Genomic DNA, 21,030 nt, shown 5'->3' on the forward strand with positions numbered 1-21,030 from the left:
ATATGAGCTATCAGATTAGTAACTCAGCTCCCTTAAGACCCAAATGAATAGAATAGGCAGTCACTTCTTCTTAAGGTATTAGGTAGAGAAAGGAAGGAGGGTTGAAAAGTGTTCTGAAATCAATATCATCCCTGACTCAGTAGAAGGACTACATTGCTGATCTAAAGAAACAGACAATTAGAAGAGGTTTCCTGCCTCACTTCTGGGTGGAATCTAGCATCAGAATCTCCAGTGTTTCTGCTGCTTACTGATGGAAAGGACAGTTCGTCAGGTTTTGGCCAAGAGATGTGGCTAAGTGATCCCTGTGTGGAGCACCAGGACCAGATGGCACACTTGCACATATCCCTTGAGGAACATCTCCCATAAAGCTACTCTTCGGGTGTGGCAGCCAAGGTTCCTGTGGACAAGTTATGGTCCAGAGGAAGAGGCAGAGCGTTTACTGCCAGTCCTCAGTGTCCGGATGAGGACAGCTCACCCGATACTGTTTTTGTTTTCTTCTCAGATCCTTTTATTTATTAGTCAAAGAAGGGGGAAGGGCTTTGGTTCATGATTTTCAGAAAAGCCTAGGTCTTGCCCAATGAAAGGAGATGGCAACTGGTCCATTATTAACAATAGGTAATTTTTGTTTATGAGATATTAAGAATTACTCCATCGTTTAAGGTGGGTACAGTGGTTATATACCTCAAAGTTTCAGAGATCGCCTCTGAAATCTTCTATTATCCTTTACTAATTATGGACACCCGATAACTGGTTTAACTGCCTTTGGAGTAAACCTTGTTTCTATCTTTAGCCTGTTCCACCTGCACATGCTTGGGCTCAAGTGAAGTTTTGTCCTACATTTACCTCTTTTAAACTCACATATTTGTATCTTCTGTATTTGGTGAGTAAGTCTGCCCATGCTGCCCATTCTTTGCATGATTTTATAAACTTATCACCTTCTCCCTCAAACTTCATCTTTCTAGACTAGGAGTTTTCACTTGGGGGCTGGTTAGGGATATAGAAAAGACAGGAAAAAAAATTACTAGAACCTTCTGGGGATCTTTTCCAAATACAGCAAGTCTGCGCGACCTTTCCCTGAGTACACCAAAACTTTGGCTGGGTAAATCTGTATTTTGAGAATTTCCACATTTAGCTCCAATGGTCAACTCCTTCTATCCTGTTGTCATCACTGTGTTGAACTGAAGATCCAATCTTTTTGTTCTTTATAAGGCACTTTCTTCATTCCTGTAATAACTCACATTTGATATTCACATGGAATAAAGTTTCCATTCATTGTAGGACTGGCAGTATTTGAGGATTGCATGAACGCTTGCAATCATAAAGTTTAAACTGGTACTTAACTACGAAGCTCAATGACATCAGAACCACATCGATACAGATCCACCTAATCCAGCAGCTTCCTCTTCACTTGCTTTACTCCTGGTTTTCCCTGGACAGATTCCCCAAGTGACTGAAGGCAACCAAAGATGGAAAGGGCCAATAGCAGCTCCTTGGAGGGCTTCATTCTGATGGGTGTGTCTGACCATCCCCAGCTGGAGACGATCTTTTTTGTAGTCATCCTTTTCTCCTACTTGCTGACCTTGTTTGGGAACTCAGCCATCATCCTGCTTTCCAGCCTGGATGCCCGGCTCCACACACCCATGTACTTCTTCCTCAGCAACCTCTCCGCCCTGGACCTTGCCTTTACTACTAGCTCAGTCCCCCAAATGCTGACCAACTTGTGGGGAGCAGACAAGACCATCAGCTATGGTGGCTGTGTGACCCAGCTCTATGTTTTCCTCTGGCTAGGAGCCACCGAGTGCATCCTGTTGGTGGTGATGGCATTTGACCGCTTCGTTGCGGTGTGCCGACCCCTGCTCTACACCACCATTATGAATATTCGGCTCTGCTGGCTGCTGGCTGCCATTGCTTGGTTGGGTGGCTTGGGCAACTCTGTGGTCCAGTCCACATTCACTCTGCAGCTTCCTTTGTGTGGGCACCGGAGGGTGGATAGCTTCCTGTGTGAGGTGCCCGCTATGATCAAACTGGCATGTGTTGACACGAGTCTCAATGAGGCTGTGCTCAACAGCATCTGCACGTTCTTCACTGCTGTCCCGCTGAGCGTCATCCTGATCTCCTATTGCTACGTAGCTCAGGCAGTGCTGAAGATCCGCTCAGCTGAGGGACGGAGGAAGGCCTTTAACACGTGCCTCTCCCATTTGGTGGTGGTGCTCCTCTTCTATGGCTCCGCTATCTATGGGTATCTGCTTCCAGCCAAGACTAGCAAGCAGGACCAGGGCAAATTCATCTCCCTCTTCTACTCTGTGGTTACACCCATGGTGAACCCTCTCATTTACACTCTGAGGAACAAGGAGGTGAAGGGGGCACTGAGGAGGCTGCTGGGGAAGGGAAGAGAAGTCAGCTGAACGAAGGGAAAATGCCTTCATCATTTACCACCTTTTCATCTCTACATGCTTTTTCTCATTCTCTCTCTGGCCAGGGGAACATGAGGAGTGCTAACCCCAGTACAAGCTTATTCTCCACAGCACTAAGCTGTTGGCCCATGGCTAGTGTTATTTCTTAGGTTCTACACTTATTTACCAAATATCCTCCTGTGGACCACAGATAACAGAGCAGAGGCTGCCATCGAGGCTCAGAGGTTGTTGACTTAGCTCACAGTTACTTCTGTCCACATGTTATTTTTACATATTCATTATGTGTAATAAATATTGCATGTGTAGTATTGTATTTTAGAGAATTTTGTACATTTCTAAATTCTACTTTTCCTAATTCTCCACTTGCAGTATCTTATATAGTTCCATAAAATCAGGCCAGAACCCAAGAACTTCATCTTTGCACCTGATCCATCCATCATCTTTTTCCATCTCTGTCTCTTCTTAATATTTCAGTCTGTCTGCCCTCACTCCCTACCCACATGCCTCTGCCATTGTTTACCCTGTCCTTTATGTCTATATCCCACTTTCCCTTTTGCCTCATCCAATCCTGAGGGAAGACCATTTTTCTTTTTTTGGCTAGGCCCTGAAACTTGTGGAAACTTAATTCCCCTACCAGGGATGGAACCCATGCTCTCTGGAGTGGAAGCATGGAATCCTAACCACTGGACCACCAGGGAATTCCCAAGACCATTTTTCTTTCAATTAAATAGTTTCATTTAAATCATTTTCTCGCTGGACCTTCCCTGGGTCCAGTGGTTAAGACTATGTGCTTCCACTGTAGGGGGCAGGGGTTCAATCCCTGGTCAGAGAACTAAGATCCTGCATCCTCTGTGGCCAAAAATGAATAAATAAAAATAAATCATTTCTTCACCAAAGTCCCAGCCATCAGGTTTGCTACCAGCATTTGGATATGCTAGTGTGGTCAGTGGTTATGGAATGCTCTGAGATTCCTTAAGCAAGTTTAAGAGCCCAGGAAAGACTGTCCATCTGTAAAGCATCTCCTCTGTCTCATGATCTAGTCCTTCACCCCTTAAGTTTCTGGAATTCAGTAATCAGTCCTGCACACCATAACTCAGCAAAGAACTCAGGTACTGGAATCAGAATGCCAGTTTGTGATCCTTCACATCACTAGAATTGCCAAGGAAATCCACTCCTGCCACTACAGTCCATGTGTTCTTTCCCCAGGGAGGAAAGCTGGGTTGATATGAGAAAGTTGCTTGACAAAACATTACCAGAGAAAAGGAAATCAGTTGGTTTTAGGGCTATTTTCTAGAGTCTTGTTTCTCCCACAGCGCCTAAACACATGCTTTATACATAGTAGATGCTCTAAATACTTTTGTGAGTTAATTAACAAGGCTCATGAGTCTTCCTTTTTCACACTAGGAGCTAAATACATCAAGTGAACCATTTTCACATTTGCCACTTTGGGGTCATCCGGTCAATTGGACAATGCTGAACGAACAATGACAGATTTCCCCTCTTTCCACATTTCCATAATGCCTCCCAAAGACATCTAATTATATTGTCCCGGCCTGAATCTGTTTTTCCAGTTTCAAATCAGGGCCATGACCTATTTTTTCAGTTCCTTACACAGTAATACTGAGCTATGTCTCCAGGACTTACCACTTACCAACATTATCTTGGTCAACTCATTAAAGTCTGGAGTCTTGCAAACTCAAAATTTCTATTCATCAGCACACTCAGATAAGATGCACTTCTCAGGAGGCAGAATCACAATGACCAAGCTCCTAAAGGTGATATATAAACCAGAATGCCAGCTGGTTAATTTATGAGAACAGTACTTTCCAAGGAGATACGTGTATGTTCAGTTGTTCAGTTTTGTCTGACTCTTTGCAACCCTTTGCACTGTAGCCCACCAGGCTCCTCTGTCCATGAGATTTTTCAGACAAGAATACTGGAGTGGAGTGGATTGCCATTTCCTCCTCCAGGGCATCTTCCTGACCCAGTGATCAAACAAGTGTTTCCTGTGCCTCCTGCATTGCAGGGAAGATTCTTTACCTGCTTAGCCACTGCAAACTTACTTGGGGGGAAATATAAAGAAAATAAATAGGCATTCTTCAAACACTTTAGATTCTGCAGAGTCTCCCTATGGAAAATACAGGACAGTTTAAATCTAACTTGCAGTTAGGGGCATGGTAAGACAGAGTTAGAGGGAGGAGAAAAAGCTTGAGACGTGAATGCATCATGGGGACAACATACACCACCATCAAGGTGCACACGTGTTCGTCCTCCATTCTCAATGGTGGGCATGAAACAAAGTCAAAAATAGGAAAAGCAGAAGCCAACACAACGTTGCAAAGCAATTATCCTCCAATTAAAAATTAATTTTTAAACAATTGGGAAAAACAATTAAATGTGAGGGCAGCTCCTTGTTTTGAGGACTTTTACATTCCATTTCTAGGTTTCAGATGAAAAAAATACGTTTGGTGTCTTATTTATTTGGAAATTCAAAAAAAGAAAAAAAATGAAATACTAAGAAGTATAAAAGGTTCACCAACGTTAGTAAAACAGAAATGTACAGCATTTGAAGATGCTGGTCTGGTCAGTGGATTTAAGTAAGTTTAATATCCCATCTCGGAGAGCCCTTCAGAATCTGTTCAGATCCTAACCTGCACTGTAAACTGGCAAAATGAGTTCAGTGACTAAGTTTTGAAACTTCCAATGAAAATAGTCAGTCCTTCCCCTGTCTTCACAGCCTTCAAGCTCAATCCCATAGCTGCGGTTAGATGTTGGAATAAAGGAGATGATGAGAAATAGGAACTGAAAAGTGACTTTGGCTTGGTAAACTTATGCTCTATTATGTGAGTGTGAAATTACAGGCTAATGATTGGGTGAAAAGGTCGTTTATTTGACTATAAAGATGATTTGAACACGTTGACTTTACTGGGTACTTACCCTGGGCTAGGTAACAATCTAAACTCTTTACATGAATCAGCTCCTCTAATCCTCATGATAACCTATACCATCCCCATTTTAAGATGAGCACATTGTAGCCCAAGGGGAAACATGCTCACAGCACTCAGTATTAGGGCTGGGAATCAGACCCAAATGCATCTGACTCTAAAACTTGTGCCTCTTCCAATTTTTTTTTCTTTTTGAAATAACCATAAACCTACAGAAAAGTTGGAAGCGTGATATAAAGGGCTTTCCCCTCCCCAGATCATTTGAGAGTAAGTTGACAATATGACACTCTGTCTTCCCTCAAATATTTTATGGTGTATCTATAACAAACAAGGACATTCTTCTATAGGACCACCATGTAGACATCAAAATTACTAAATGAGCATCAGTACATTATACTGTTTAACCCTGAGACCCCATTTCGCTTTTATCAGTTGTCCCTGTTGTGTCTTTCATAGCAAAAGTATTCTGTTCCAAATCACATATTGCATGTAACTGTCATGTCTCCTTAGTCTCTGTCAGTCTGAAATGGTTCCTCCATCTTTTCTTCACTTTTGGGACCCTGACACTTTAAAAGATCATCCAGTTATTTAGTGGGACATATCCCTGTTTGAGTTTATGGCTTCTTATAGTTAGATTCAGGTTATCTTTGTCAGGAACTCCTCAGACGTGATGTTGCCCTCTTCTCATTGCATGCTATCAGGTGATGCTACGGACTGAATTATCTACCATACCCCAAACTCATACATTGAAGCCCTAAGCCCCAATACAATTAATCGCATTTGGTCATAAGACCTTAAGGAGGTAATTAGGGTTAAGTGGTATCATAAGGGTGTGCCCACCCCCCGGTCTGATGGGATTGGTGACCTTACAAGGAGAGGAAGGTCTTTCTCCACACACTGAAAGGAAAGGCCAAGTGTGGACAAAGCAAGCTTCTGTAAGCCAGGAACAAGCCCTCATCAGGAACAATTCTTCCAGAACCTTAACCTTGGGTTTCCAGGGTCCATAATTGTGAGAAAATTAATTCCTGTTGTTCAAGTCACTCAGTCTATGGTAGTCAGTTGTGGCAGCCCAAGCAAGCTAAGTGGTATAAATTTCAGTGTCTCTCATTATTAATGATGTTACTTGGATCACTAAGTGAGGGTGGTGTCTGTTAGACTGTTCCATTATTTCCTACTTTGTAATTAAGTATTTTATGGGGAGGTACTTTGAAACCGAGGCTTCCCAGGCGTCACTAGTGGTAAAGAACCCACTTATCAATGCAGGAGAGCTAAGAGATGTGGGTTCAATCCCTGGGTTGGGAAGATACCCTGGAGGAAGGCGTGAAAACCCACTCCAGTATTCTTGCCTGGAGAATCCCATGGACAGAGGAGCCTGGCGAACTACTGTCCATGGGGGCGCAAAGAGTTGGAAATGACTGAAGCGACTTAGCATGCGCACATGCACTTTCAAACTACTTACATATCCTGATACTAATTAAACTCAGTTTACTCTTTTATTTATGTATATCTTACAGAATCAATGTTTCCTGTTTTATTCTATGGTTTATAACTTGTTAATATCATTATATTGTCCTCCCCTGTTTAACCACTGGGAGTCCATTCAAGCTGACTTTTGTTTTTTTGACTTGTCCCCATATGCCTTGAGCATTTCCTTGCTTGCTTCCACATCAAGATGTCCCAGATGTATGTTTTATTAACCCTCTATGACACTCTTTTTCATCACCTGAAAAATGAATATAGTAGATGGCAGGAACAATGTAAGGATCAAAACAGGTAGTGCATGTTCGAGTGCTTGTTGCTAAGTCACTTCAGTTGTGTCCGACTCTGTATGACCCCATAGATGGCAGCCCACCAGGCTCCCCAGTCCCTGGGATTCTCCAGGCAAAAACACTGGAGTGGGTTGCCATGTCCTTACTGGTCTATCAAAGATGAGTTATACTTAATCAAAAGATGGAATACTTACCCTGAGGAGGTTTATTAGTCTGTTTCACATCCCAGTTCTCTCCATTTATATGCTGATGGAGAGCTACTCTCACTGTGCAACCAGGTTGTTTATAACTGATAGATGGATGACGTGGGGTCAGAATAAAGGCAGGGAGAAGCCGCCACTATTCTTTTCCTCACACTGTCATCCCAATCCATCAGCTCCCTCTTCACAATATATCCAGATATCCCAATCCAGAATCACACACACACATGTGAAAATTAGGAAAGTATGTGAGTGTTTATCAAAAGGAAAATGATTTAAGAGTAAACTTGTAATGGGGAATGCCAAAAACAGGAATTTAAAAAAAATGAGGTTGATATATTGAAACAGAAAAGCTTGAAGATATACTAAGCAGGCAAAATTGCAGATTATGGTTCAGCAAGATACACACACTAAACAGTTATTTCCTCTTGAAAGGGAGTGTAATTTTGGAGATAAGAGATGAAAGAATTCATTTTTTTAGGGGAGAATGTTTTGCAGTACTTTTGGTATATGAAAAATTAAAATGTAGGGGAAAAAGCATTGGGTTAGAGGCGAGTTCTAGTCCTACTTCTGTGATTACACAGTCACCCAAACACTGTTGCAATTTTCTCATCTAGAGGATGATAACAGAATTGGCTTTATAGGATTGATGTCAGGATAAGTTACTGTGTTGTTACTGTGTTGTTACTGTTCAGTCGCTAAGTCAGTTCCCACTCTTTGTGGCCCCATAGACTGCAGAACGCCAGGCTTCCCTGTCCTTCACTATCTCGTGGAGTTTGCTCAAACTTGTCCATTGATTTGGTAATGCAATACAACCATCTCATCCTCTGCCACCCCTTTCTCCTCCTGCCCTCAGTCTTTCCTAGCATCAGAGTCTTTTCCAATGAGTTGGTTCTTCAAGTCCCATGGCCAAATATTGGAGCTTCAGCTTATTGTCAGCCCTTCAAATAAATATTCAGGGTTGACTTCTTTTAGGATTGACTGGTTTGATCTCCTTGCCATCCAAGGGACTCTTCAAGAGTCTTCTCCAGCACCACAGTTCAAATGCTACTCTGTACGTGTATAAAGAGTACACAGTACACAGAGGACATCATGAGAAATGCTGGGCTGGATGAAGCACAAGCTGGAATCAAGATTGCTGGGAGAAACATCAATAACCTCAGATATCCAGATAACACCACCCTTATGAAAGAAAGTGAGGAACTAAAGAGCCTCTTGATGAAAGTAAAGAGGAGAGTACAAAAGTTGGCTTAAAACTCAACATTCAGAAAGATCATGGTATCCGGTCCCATCACTTCATGGCAAATAGATGGGTCAAACAATAGAAACAGTGACAGACTTTATTTTCTTGGGCTCCAAAATCACTGCAGATGGCGACTGCAGCCATGAAATTAAAAGACACTTGTTCCTTTGAATAAAAGCTATGACCAACCTAGACAGCATATTAAAAAGCAGAGACATTACTTTGGAAACAAAGGTCCTTCAAGTCAAAGCTATTGTTTTTCCAGCAGTCATGTACAGATGTGAGAGTTGGACTATAAAAGAAAGCTGAGCACTGAAGAATTGATGCTTTTGAACTGTGGTATTGAATAAGACTTGAGAGTCTCTTGAACTGCAAGGAGATCCAACCAGTCCATCCTAAAGGAAATCAGTCCTGAATATTCATTGGAAGGACTGATGTTGAATCTGAAACTCCAATACTTTGGCCACCTGATGTGAAGAACTGACTCATTTGAAAAGACCCTGATGCTGGGAAAGATTGAAGGCAGGAGAAGGGGACAACAGAGGATGAGATGGTTGGATGGTATCACCGACTCGATGGACATGAGTTTGAGCAAGCTCTGGGAGTTGGTGATGGACAGGGAAGGCTGGTGTGCTGCAGTCCATGGGGTTGCAAAGAGTTAGATGCGACTGAACTGAACTGAAGACAACAGGTACCTTATGGGTGGAATAGAGACTAGCAGCCCACAGTGTTCAGTTTTTTTGGAAAGAATGAAATCACGTCTTGTGAAGTTTGGGTGGGGAGGGGCAAAGGCACTAAGGCTGGAAAGCACAGAGCCTGTTCCAAGGTATGGAAGCAGCTCACTTGTGCTGGATTGTAGGCTGTGTATAGAACAGTGGGCAGTGAGGCTGGAGGTGTAGATTAGGTCTTGAATGCAAGGGAGAGCCCTGCAAGTTAGGTGGTCTGGGCTTATTTCAGCAGCCTTAAGTAGTCTTGAAGGCTTTTGAGTAGAGCAGTTTATTCAATGGATTAGATTTGTAGAAAGTCAAGAATCTGTTCTGTAGAAAGACCACATGGCAAGTGGGAGACCCTTGTACCAGCCTGGCCTAATGATAATGCCCCCAAACCAGGGGTTCTTAACCATGGGCCATGTTGCCCCTCAAAGATATTTGGCAGAATCTGCAATCATTGCCAGGACTGGCAGGTGCTCCTCATACATAGTAGGTGGAGTCCAAGGGTGTGGCTAGACATCCTATGATGCATAGGCCACCCACCGACACAGACAACAAAGATCTGTCTAGTCCCAAATGTCAATAGTGGTGAAGCTCGGAAATCCCGCCCTGGAGCCATGGAATGGACACCAAGGGGAGAAAGAGAGAGCTCAGGGACATTTCAGCCAGAGATCAGTCTTTGTCTCCTTTCATAGTCTTTATAATGCTTAAGTACTGGACACCCAGTTAATCAGGTATAAAGACCCAGACTCCTTGTCTTGTTTTGCCCTTTCATTCCTTTACAAAATATTTATCTGGTGCTGTGATTCAACAATGAACAAATCACCCATTCTCCAAGAACCTTACATTCTTATACAGATGATAGACATTAAACCAATAAATATATATCAAGTAGTGAGATATGCTACAAAGGAGTTCCTTTAAGGTGGACCTTCTGTTACTACCACCACAAACCATTTACTCTGCATCTTATATGTGCCAAAGCACTGGGCCAGATGCTTTACAAATAGTATTTCTAATCTTTTTCACTATGCTGCAAGGCCAGCGTAGTTATGCTCACATGACAAACAGTAGCTTAGAGAAGTTGAATATTTTCCCTAAGGTCAGTTACTATGGAGTTGAGCTGGGACTGGACACTAGATCCACCTTATAGTCAAAGCATTTCCATTAGGTAACGCTGACTTGAATGGGAGAAAAAAATCTGTGCCTTCTCACCCAAACTTAGCAAAGTGAAGTAGAAATGAAGTTTTTATTGGAGAGGCCTAGCTGGCCAGACTGATAAGACCCTGCCACTGTCAGGCAGGGCACTGGGATTCTTACTCTTCTGTTCTACCCAGTCACACATACCATGCCTCCATGGAAGGGGTACCTCTTGACCATCCCTGCAAAAAGTTATATCTCTGATGTCTCCTTTTGTTTCTTTTTAATTGGTCTCTTTCTGCTTTTTCTCACTTTGGGGTATAAAAGTTCTTTGGATCATGTCTAATCTATACTGTGTGATTAACTAGCTCTTAATTTAGTGCCAGGGATGACAGCATCCTTGGAAGGTAGTTGGTCATAATGGGTGTCACATGAAACCTCAGCTGTGCCTTCCTCCTCCCGAGGAGGCTGGGCCTATGGCCCCTGCCACTACAAGGCTGCCCTGGTGGTTTGAGCATGTAGTATAAGGTCTGTGTTTCAAGGTTTCACAGAAATTGGTAGCCAGAATGTTGAGTGAAAAATTAAAGGTTTTGAAATTGATTTGACTCAGGTTCAAAATCTAGCTCTGTCACTTAGTCACTATGCAAGTCACTTGACCCATGATAGCAGGTGTGCATTGGGACTACTAGGAAACCCAGACTTGATTTGCAAATCTCAGTAAATCCCCAATTTATGGAAAACTCCAGAAGTGCCACTGGAATGGCCAACTGTACAGGGAATGCCCAAGCAGTTTCAGGAGCACAGCTTCCTCCAGATGCCAGAACAGGGTGGCGTAAGTTCAAAGTCCTACAGGGCCAGGTTAAATACTAGTGTCCTGTGACCTGCACACGTGAAACCCCTCTGTCCTTTTCTTGGTCGCTACCCAGAAGCCGAGCTGAGGATGAGCAACAGGACTGCATGGAAGCTGGAGCTGATGATGATGAAAGCAAGAATTTGCCTGTTATGTCAGCAATGACATGGGCACAGTCTGGCCCAGGACCCCAGAAGTCCTGGCTGTCCCCAAACTGACTGGTAAGGCAGTCCCTCACAGGAGAGGCAGAAGGGAGGTGACAAGAGAAGTCTGGTAAGAGGCCTGAAAGGTTGGCTTTGGCTTTGGCTGTGACCCCATCTGCCATTTTAGGCTGAGGAACCAGAGCAGATGTGTGAAAAGGTAAGGTGTGTAGACTTCAGTGTACTCTGGGTTGTGAGAATATTTTTCAGTCTTGTCTGTAGGAAGTGGTTAGCAGTCTTTGGGATAAAAGGAATACTGTCAACTGAAAAATTGTATCAATTAGTTAAAATGTTTCAGTGAGGAAGGGAGGTATAGACACTATATGGAGAGCCCTAGTATTAAATGTACAGGGGAAAACTGGGCTTTTTAATTGGTATCTGAAGGGCTGAAGCAAACCAGGAGTATAAGTTACACACCTGAGGAAATGGATAGACCTGGGATGTTGCCCTTTGTACAACCTACTTCAAATTTATTCTCAAGTGGCTGGTGCAGTGATCAGGCTGATTTGTCAGCGGAATGTAGACACTAAGGTAACAGAGAGGGTAACCATAGGAAGCTGTGACCACACAGGGAGTAGTGGGATTACAGGAGAAAGGTTGGGTTCATCAGAACTTGGAAGCTTGGAAGAGTGGCCCTGCAGAGCTGGTACTCAGATCCTAGGGCTTGCGGGCTGAGTGGTGCTGCCTGATGTACTCTATTTCTGAGGGGCCCAGTGAGGCTGGTTCTGGAAGGAATACAGTGTGTTTCACTCACTGCCTTCTATTTGGCTTCTGTGTAACACCTGGTACTTTATAGGCAATCAGATATTTTCTGAATGAATGAATAACTGAAGATATTCTCCAGTTCTTACTGTCTGCTCCAGACTCTCCTAAAACACTGACAGGCAAGGTCTGGGTGCTCTAGTACTCTGGGTTCCTTCTGCCCAGCAGACTAGAGGGTAAGGCGGTTTGGAGGGTGGAGGCACTCAAAGAATTCCAGGAGTCCAGCAGCTGCATCCCAGTTTCCCTGGTCACCACACACCCAGGAGTGGGAGTGTAAGGCCTCCTCAGACAGCCATTTTGCTTTTTTTGCATTTCTTTTTCTTGGGGACGTGTAGGGAGCAGGAGCTCCGCCCGTGGCAAAGGTCATGAGGAAGGAGGCTTGGCATACGCAAAGGCGGGATCGAGCCTCAGGAGTCCCCCTGGAAATTCTAGAGCATCTACCCCCAAAACCAGAGTCTGCCTACTTTCTGCTTTGTGCTTTCACCTACACCTCTGACTTTATGGGGCGCTGTCCCCCACTACCTCTCTCTGAAAAAAGAGTTAGCTTACAGCTCCAGTTAATAATTCCTGGGTGTGACAGTGTTTCAACCTACAAACTCCTTTGGAAATCCTCTAGCCTGCCTGAATAGGTTTTCCCGGCCACATGTGATTGTTCAGAGCCTCCCATCTGTGGGAGGCAGGAGATGTTCTAAACTGTCTAAACACAGATTCCTTTGAGTAGTTAAAAGATTGATTAGAAATTGTATTGGTGAAGGGTTTTTCACTTGTTGGGCCAATGTTTGCTGCTAAGTCTCCATATCCCTTACCTGCTGTGTCCCTGGCAGTGTTTGTAACCTTGGACCCTTGAGTTAATTCTTTTTCTTGTTACAGCCCACCACACCTTTGCCCTATAGGAATGCGACTTTAATGCTTTTGGAGGGTGGCGCCTGACTAATCACCTTTAGAGAAAAATAAGTTTTCTGAAGAAAGGGTCTTATAATGTTAACAGGCCTCCGGGCCAGAAGATGATGCAAATCACCTAAACTTTTGCATATGATATGTTTGCTGGAAGAAAGCCTGGCTTACTGCATGACTCTACCCCTTCCCCCATTATCCTCTATGCATAACTTAAGGTATAAAAACTACTTTGGAAAATAAAGTGCGGGCCTTGTTTACCGAAGCTTGGTCTCCCCATGTCGTTCTTTCTCTCACCTTCTGGCTGCATTATTCAGCCTCTTTTCTTCACTGAATTTCTTCATTGAGCTATCCTTATTTCACCACTCTTTATATCCTTAATTAAAGTTTTATTAAGCAGTTGTTTCCTGATCCTCGCCGACGCCATCCCCGCTTCGAATTCCCTGGATCCACCGGGGCTGGACCCCGGCAGGGACGGTCTTGATTCCTGTCTCCTGTACAATGTCACGAACCTCCGTCCATAGTTCATCAGGCATTCTGTCTATCAGATCTAGTCCCTTAAATCTATTTCTCACTTCCACTGTATAGTCATAAGGCTGCAACGGCACAGGAGCAGCCGAGAGGAGCTACCTCACGTCCAAAGTCAAGGGCGGTGGCCAAGAGGAGCTATCCCACATCCAAGGTCAGGGGCTGCGGCCGAGAGGAGATACCCCACGTCCAAGGTAAGAGAAACCCAAGTAAGCCTGTAGGCGCTGAGAGAGGGCATCAGAGGGCAGACAGACTGAAACCACAATCACAGACAACTAACTAGCCAATCTGATCACATGGACCACAGCCTTGTCTAACTCAGTGAAACTAAGCCATGCTGTGTAGGGCCACCCAAGACGGCTAGGTCGTGGTGGAGAGGTCTGACAGAATGTGGTCCACTGGAGAAGGGAATGGCAAACCACTTCAGTATTCTTGCCTTGAGAACCCCATGAACAGTATGAAAAGGCAAAAAGATAGGACACTGAAAGATGAACTCTCCAAGTCGGTAGATGCCCAATATGCTACTGGAGATCAGTGGAGAAATAACTCCAGAAAGAATGAAGGGATGGAGCCAAGGCAAAACCCACACCCAGTTGTGGATGGGACTGGTGATAGAGGCAAGGTCCGATGCTGTAAAGAGCAACATTGCACGGGAACCTGGAATATTAGGTCCTTGAATCAAGGCAAATTGGAAGTGGTCAAACAGGAGATGGCAAGAGTGAATGTCAACATTCTAGGAATCAGTGAACTAAGATGGACTGGAATGGGTGAATTTAACTCAGATGATCATTATATCTACTACTGTGAGCAGGAATCCCTTAAAAGAAATGGAGTAGCCATCATAGTCGACAAAAGAGTCCAAAGTGCAGTACTTGGATGCAATCTCAAAAACAACAGAAAGATCTCTGTTCATTTCCAAAGCAAACCATTCAATATCACAGTAATCCAAGTCTATGCCCTGACCAGTAACACTGAAGAAGCTGAAGTTGAACGGTTCTATGAAGACCTACAAGACCTTCTAGAACTAACACCCCAAAAAGATGCCCTTTTCATTATAGGGGACTGGAATGCAAAAGTAGGAAGTCAAGAAACACCTGGAGTAACAGGCAAATTTCACCTTGGAGTACAGAATGAAGCAGGGCAAAGGCAAATATGGAGTTCTGCCAAGAAAATGCACTGGTCATAGCAAACACCCTCTTCCAACAACACAAGAGACAACTCTACACATGGACATCACCAGATGGTCAACACCGAAATCAGATTGATTATATTCTTTGCAGCCAAAGATGGAGAAGCTCTATACAGTCATCAAAAACAAGACCAGGAGCTGACTGTGGCTCAGACCATGAACTCCTTATTGCCAAATTCAGACTTAAATTGAAGAAAGTGGGGAAAACCAGTAGACCATTCAGGGCAGGACTCTTGGTGAAGCTTTTCTCACTCTGAGAGCACTGGTGAGGCTTTCAACTCGTGTGCGGTTGTGGTGGGCTCTCAACGGGGAGCTGTTGCTGAAGCTTTTCTCACACTGCCCACAACTGTAGGGCTCTCCTCAGCGTGGACTCACTGCAAGTGATGAACTGGAAGCTGTTGTTGAATCTTTTCCCACAGACCGCACACTAATATGGCTTCTCCCCAGTGTGGGTCCTCTGGGGAACAGTGAGGCTGCAGCTCTGGTTGAAGCTTTTCCCACATTCCCCACACTGGTAGGGTCTCTCCCCTGTGTGAGTTCTCAAGTGGGCAGTGAGGCTGGAGCACTTGCTGAAGCCTTTCCCACACTCACTGTACTTGGGAGGTTTCTCTCTGGATTCTTTGGTGTCAAACAAGAACTTTGACTAAAGCTTTTCCCACATCCGTGACATTTAGAAGCCTTTTCCAGTTTAGGGACTGGGTGGTGGTAAGAGAGACAACTCTGAGAGCGGTGAGAGCAGTTTTTCCCACACAGGAGATGTGTGCAGGTCTCCTCCCAGTATGAAGCCTCCAGGGGTTTGTCCTCTGCTGGGATGCAGGTTTCTCCTTACTCTCCCTGGAGAACCTCCTCATCGCCTTCCTGACACTGGCATGCCTGCCCAGCCTCTTTTTGGCTCGGAGCACCCAAACACTTACCTGGACCTTGGAAGAGGCTCATTCACTTCTTCTTCCTTTGTATCATCCCATTTCCAATTCTTTTTTGTTCTTGATGTCTCTGTCCTGCCTGCCTCTGTCCCATCTGCTGAGTCAGGCTCTTGTGCTTCACCCTTGATTTTTCTTCCCCGGTTGCTGGTGTCTTGTGGGCTTTCACTCTAGTCTCCCTTGTGGAAGAAGTCTTAGGCTTTTCCCTTGCTCTGCTGCCCTTACTATCTGGGGTCTCTGCGTGTTCTCTGATCCAGGCCAGTTTGTCACTGGGGCAGAGACAGGACCATGGTTATCAAATCAGGGACAGAGCAAGGCAGTGGGAGGTCAGGCCTCCCAGAGAAGGATCAGGGTGGGTAAAGAGCCATGTCATGATGTCAGTGGACAGAACAGGGGGACAACGCAAGAGAAACTGAGTGGACCACATGATAATCTTTCCAACATCTCCAGAAAAAAAGATTTTTAGGGAGAGTGGGAGTGCAAGGTGAAATGGGAACTTAAAGAGACAAAAGGTGTCAAACACAGCTCACCTGGGCCCTAACACCTGTCTCCTGGTCTCCGAGACCCCTCTTCTGTGGAAGGTTCCCAGAGACCTTTGGAGTAAGCCAGGCTAGGGGAGAAAATAGCCACTGCCAGAGGGCAGTCTCCACATAACAGTCACGGAGCAGAGGTTGTAAGTGGGGTGCCAAAGCCTGCAGCCCCGGCAGCACCTGGGAGCGCGCCAGAGATGCATATTCCTGGGCTCCACCTCAGATCTAAAGAATCAGCAACTCTGGGGTGAGGCCTGGGGTTCTGTTTAACATGCCCTCAGGTGAGTCTGGTGCAGTCAGGTTTCAGGACCCACTGCCATAGCCAATGGCCTGTCTCTGTGTTAAAAAGTTTCTTTTACTAGATACCTCCTGACACAATAGTTTTTTTAAAATAAAAGTGTTTTTTTTTTTTTCATTTTAAAGAAATATGTGCATGGTATGTGTGTGTATGTGTATATATATATATATACACTGCCTTGCTCTGTCCCTGATTTGATAACCATGGTCCTGTCTCTGCCCCAGTGACAAACTGGCCTGGATCAGAGAACACGCAGAGACCCCAGATAGTAAGGGCAGCAGAGCAAGGGAAAAGCCTAAGACTTCTTCCACAAGGGAGACTAGAGTGAAAGCCCACAAGACACCAGCAACCGGGGAAGAAAAATCAAGGGTGAAGCACAAGAGCCTATATATATATATATATATATATATATATATATATAGCGGGGGAAGAGAATGTTTCCTTGCCCAACCATCCAGATATAATCATAATGCTCTTAAAAATACCACAGGAACTCAATCCTTTTATTTTTTCAGACCAAGAGAATGAATTCTTTCTCAGACCCCCACCTTCAAGAATAGTACAAAGGAAATGGTACATTTTGCTAACTTACTAGCGGAACTCCAGAGGACACTCAGAGTTCTGTGACCCCTGGGGAGGCTTCACCACCTGGGATCTGAGCCACCTGCGGGCACAGCGAGCTGTCAGAGCTGAACGTGGAACATGGTGAGTCCTGTCCCCTTTACTCAGACTCCTGAGCCTCAGAAATCAGACACCAAAGAGCACAGATGTTCCCAAGGATTCAAAGTAAAATAAATTCTAAACGGCAAAGTTTTCAGAGATACTGATAGTGGACTACTGATAATGGACTGTGAAGGGAACATCCAGGTTCATCCAGGGGAATGGACTGTGAAGGGGTCTCGGAGCTCAGCCCTTTACCCCTTTACAAAAGCAGGTAAATTCTTAGAAGGCTTTCCATTTCATCAACAGAAGCTTGACTTTTTAAACCGCATGAAGACACAGTGTTTTTCTCTAGGATCTGAGTTACATAAAGATGAGGTGGCTTTAAAAAATTACTTAGTAACCTGTAATGACAGTTTTGAATTAAGCATAAAAGGCAGCAGTAGCCTACGGCACCCCACTCCAGCACTCTTGCCTGGAAAATCCCATGGACAGAGGAGTCTGGTGGGCCGCAGTCCATGGGGTCGCTAAGAGTTGGACACGACTGAGCGACTTCACTTTCACTTTTCACTTTCATGCATTGGAGAAGGAAATGGCAACCCACTCCAATGTTCTTGCCTAGAGAATCCCAGGGACGGGGGAGCCTGGTGGGCTGCCGTCTATGGGGTCACACAGAGTCAGACACGACTGAAGCGACTTAGTAGCAGCCTTCAGCTAATCTAGAAATGTATGCAGTCAAAGTGCTTCACAGAAGGAGACTTACAAAGACAGAGCCTTGGTCTGGCTATGCAATGGCATATTGTGCTTAGTCACTCAGTCGTGTCCAACTCTTTGTGACCCTATGAACAGTAGCCCACCAGGCTCCTCTGTTCATGGGATTCTCCAGGCAAGAATACTGGAGTGGGTTGTCATTTCCTTCTCCAGTGACATATTACACAGCCCTAAAAACAGACCAAGAAGTGATACTTTGTAGACTGGAAACATAAATGAGAGAGGCTAGAAACAAAAGGTCATGCATTGTAGGATTCTTCTTCTAAAATGTCCAAATCAGGCAAATCCATAGAGAGAGAATGAGGAGCAACTGCTTAATGAGCATGGGGTTTATTTGGGAGAGGCGGAGCGGGAGGGAGTGGAAACTGTTTTGGAACACGCGAGGGGTGAGCATAGTACAGCCTTGTGGTACTGTACTAGATGCAGCTGAATGGTTCACTTGAGATGACTCATTTTACATTAGGTCATTAATTTCACCTCAATTAATTTTAGTTAAATTTTTGATTAAAATTTTTCTAAAACACTAAGACAAATTTCAAAAAAAAAAAAAGAGCCATGGAAGAAAAAAAGTAGAAGAAATGTATTTAGGAAGAAATTAAGCTAGATGGAGAAGGGGGTTATGTTTTCAAGTTCATGAAGAACTGCTTAGCAGGTGAGGTCAACATGCTTTAATAATACCTGATTCAGAGGCAGTAACATTAAACTGTAATAAAAAAGTTAACACACAAAGGATCTCTGCCCCCATTTTAAGTGCTAGTACCATCAACTAAAATTTGAAATATTGATTTTTGGATGTATCTCTAAGGCATTTAACCTGGAGGCCAGGGTCCAACTCAAGCTCAGACCTGCACTTTCAGTAGATGATCGGCCCTCCCGCCCCAGGGGAGGGTGGAGGCTCCTGCTTAAGCTTCTGACTGCCCCCACGGTCTCTGGGCTGAGCTCCGTGGCCCCTTCACAGTCCATTCCCCTGGATGAAGCCCCTGTTCAGGTGTCTGTTGTTGAGTCACTAAGTCGAGTCCAACTCTTTTGGGGTGGGATCTCAGTGATTCTCTGTTACCCCCAAGAGAGCTGTCTCCTCGATGGGCATTTTCAGATCCTTTCCTGATTCCAGGACCTGGGGACAGACCCCATCATCTGTCACTACAAATTCCTGCCTAAAGTGATAGAGGAGAGATGATGAGAGGCAGCTGGAGTCTCACTTCTACTTCCTGCTCCCCTTCCCCTCCCTAAGGGGTTTCAAAGAGCTGTTTTAACGCTTACATTCCTGTGCTGTTGTCATTCACATGAAGCGTCTGGTTCTGAGGCGGTGGTGGACAGTAGGGAGAGACGGTCCATACATAAGTGGCAAGGGGTCTAGGATGACTGTGATAACAGAGGGATTCTGCCGTGCTTAGTCTCCTCTCCAACCTCTGACTTCATACAGATGCTCTCCTGCCCTTCTACATCCAGCCTAGTTACTATCAACAGTCCCCCAACCACGGATTTTATATTCATCTCCCCCATTTCTGAGGCATCGTCACCACACTGCTCCTCCCTCCAAATTATGTCAGAACCTCTCAATCCTCAATCTTATGAAATTTTATCTACAACCCCACTCCCCCAACTCTTCCTCCTACAGCTGGGATGCATGTCCGCCTCCTCCCTGGAAAACACAAGCACATCCCAATCCAGCCATGCAGACTCGGAGCGCTAGTGGGCTGCCTCCTGCTCCAGACACAATCACACTCAGGCTAGCCCTCCCCTGACCCACAACTGAAGCCTTCATGTTACTTTTCCTTTTCCTATGCCTTTCACACCACCCCCTTCTTCTGAAATATACAAGAATGTTACACTGATCAGATCTCAGACTGAATCTTTCCCTCCACATGCGGGCATCATGTGAAACTCATTACTGTTTCAAACTGACCACTTAATCCAGACAGCAGGGACTGGCTCTAGTGTGACTTTGTTTAGTGTAAAACACATGGCACATTCCTTCAAGGAACCTTCTAGCAAGAGAGATTAGATTTAAATTCACCAACATCTCTAATTTTTCTGACCTGCTGAGTGAAGAATTGTTCTTTCCCTGGCCTTGTTTTGGAGAACTCTGATGAGTGTTTTACCACTTTAATTAGTGACTCTAAGCATTCACTGAATATATGAATGTCTAAGTTATTTCAGCAAATGAGAAATTCAAGAAATTCTTCCCATTGATGAAGGGCATAAGATCAATGCAATATGCTGCTAAGTCACTTCAGTCGTGTCCGACTCTGTGCGACACCATAGACGGCAGCCCACCAGGCTCCCCCGTCCAGGCAAGAACACTGGAGTGGGCTGCCATTTCCTTCTCCAATGCATGAAAGTGAAAAGTGAAAGTGAAGTCGCTCGGTCGTGTCCAACTCTTAGCGACCCCATGGACTGCAGCCCACCAGGCTCCTCCATCCATGGGATTGTCCAGGCAAGAGTACTGGAGTGGGGTGCCATCACCTACTCTCTGGGCAGCAGATGAATTCTGGAATTTCTCAACTAAGCACCTCTCCAGTAACTGGATTCCTGTGCTGCTCACACCAACTTCTTCATGACGAAAACCACAGGGTTCTGACTGCCTTTTCTTACCTGTTGCCTGGCTGCTCTCTGTACATCCTCAACCAGAGCCACAACTTTGTCACCATTCTCTGGACACTGCTCCCTCATCCAGCTCTGAACCTTTTCTGGCAGAAACTGCTCCATAACCAGCAGCTCTAGGATTTGCTCTTTTGAGTGTGTCTTAGGCCTCAGCCTGGAGAAGGCAATGGCAACCCACTCCAGTACTCTTGCCTGGAAAATCCCATGGATGGAGGAGCCTGGTAAGCTGCAGTCCATGGGGTCTCTGGGAGTCGGACACGACTGAGCGACTTCACTTTCACTTTTCACTTTCATGCATTGGAGAAGGAAATAGCAACCCACTCCAGTATTCTTGCCTGGAGAATCCCAGGGACGGGGGAGCCTGGTGGGCTGCCGTCTACAGGGTCGCACAGAGTCGGACACG

At 44.9% G+C, this 21,030-nt stretch overlaps 2 protein-coding genes across 3 annotated transcripts; one reads left to right on the forward strand and one right to left on the reverse strand.

Annotated features, from left to right (window-relative positions):
• The first annotated feature begins 1,137 nt into the window (after positions 1 to 1,137).
• Positions 1,138 to 2,405, forward strand: LOC129637915 (olfactory receptor 2C1). Of its 2 annotated transcripts, XM_055562238.1 has the most exons (2): positions 1,138 to 1,161; positions 1,497 to 2,405. In XM_055562238.1, exons 1-2 carry the CDS (start codon positions 1,138 to 1,140, stop codon positions 2,403 to 2,405), a joined length of 933 nt encoding a protein of 310 aa, XP_055418213.1. The 2 variants fall into 2 exon arrangements, with proteins under 2 accessions (XP_055418213.1, XP_055418212.1); XM_055562237.1 differs by lacking the exon at positions 1,138 to 1,161 and having other exon boundaries at positions 1,467 to 2,405.
• Positions 2,406 to 12,128: 9,723 nt separating this feature from the next.
• ZSCAN32 (zinc finger and SCAN domain containing 32) lies at positions 12,129 to 20,732 on the reverse strand. Its single transcript, XM_055562724.1, is given in 8 exon segments — positions 12,129 to 12,196; positions 15,061 to 15,138; positions 15,141 to 15,198; positions 15,200 to 15,465; positions 15,468 to 15,669; positions 15,671 to 15,934; positions 19,081 to 19,177; positions 20,569 to 20,732. Coding segments are annotated over 8 exon segments (1,197 nt in total).
• Positions 20,733 to 21,030: the final 298 nt, after the last annotated feature.

Source organism: Bubalus kerabau, chromosome 23 (assembly GCF_029407905.1).
Source record: "Bubalus kerabau isolate K-KA32 ecotype Philippines breed swamp buffalo chromosome 23, PCC_UOA_SB_1v2, whole genome shotgun sequence".
Classification (NCBI taxonomy): Eukaryota; Metazoa; Chordata; class Mammalia; order Artiodactyla; family Bovidae; genus Bubalus; species Bubalus kerabau.

What these genes read in the sequence shown, in the direction of transcription:
- LOC129637915 (XM_055562237.1), top strand. Translation starts at nt 1,467, where the DNA reads ATGGAAAGGGCCAATAGCAGCTCCTTGGAGGGCTTCATTCTGATGGGT.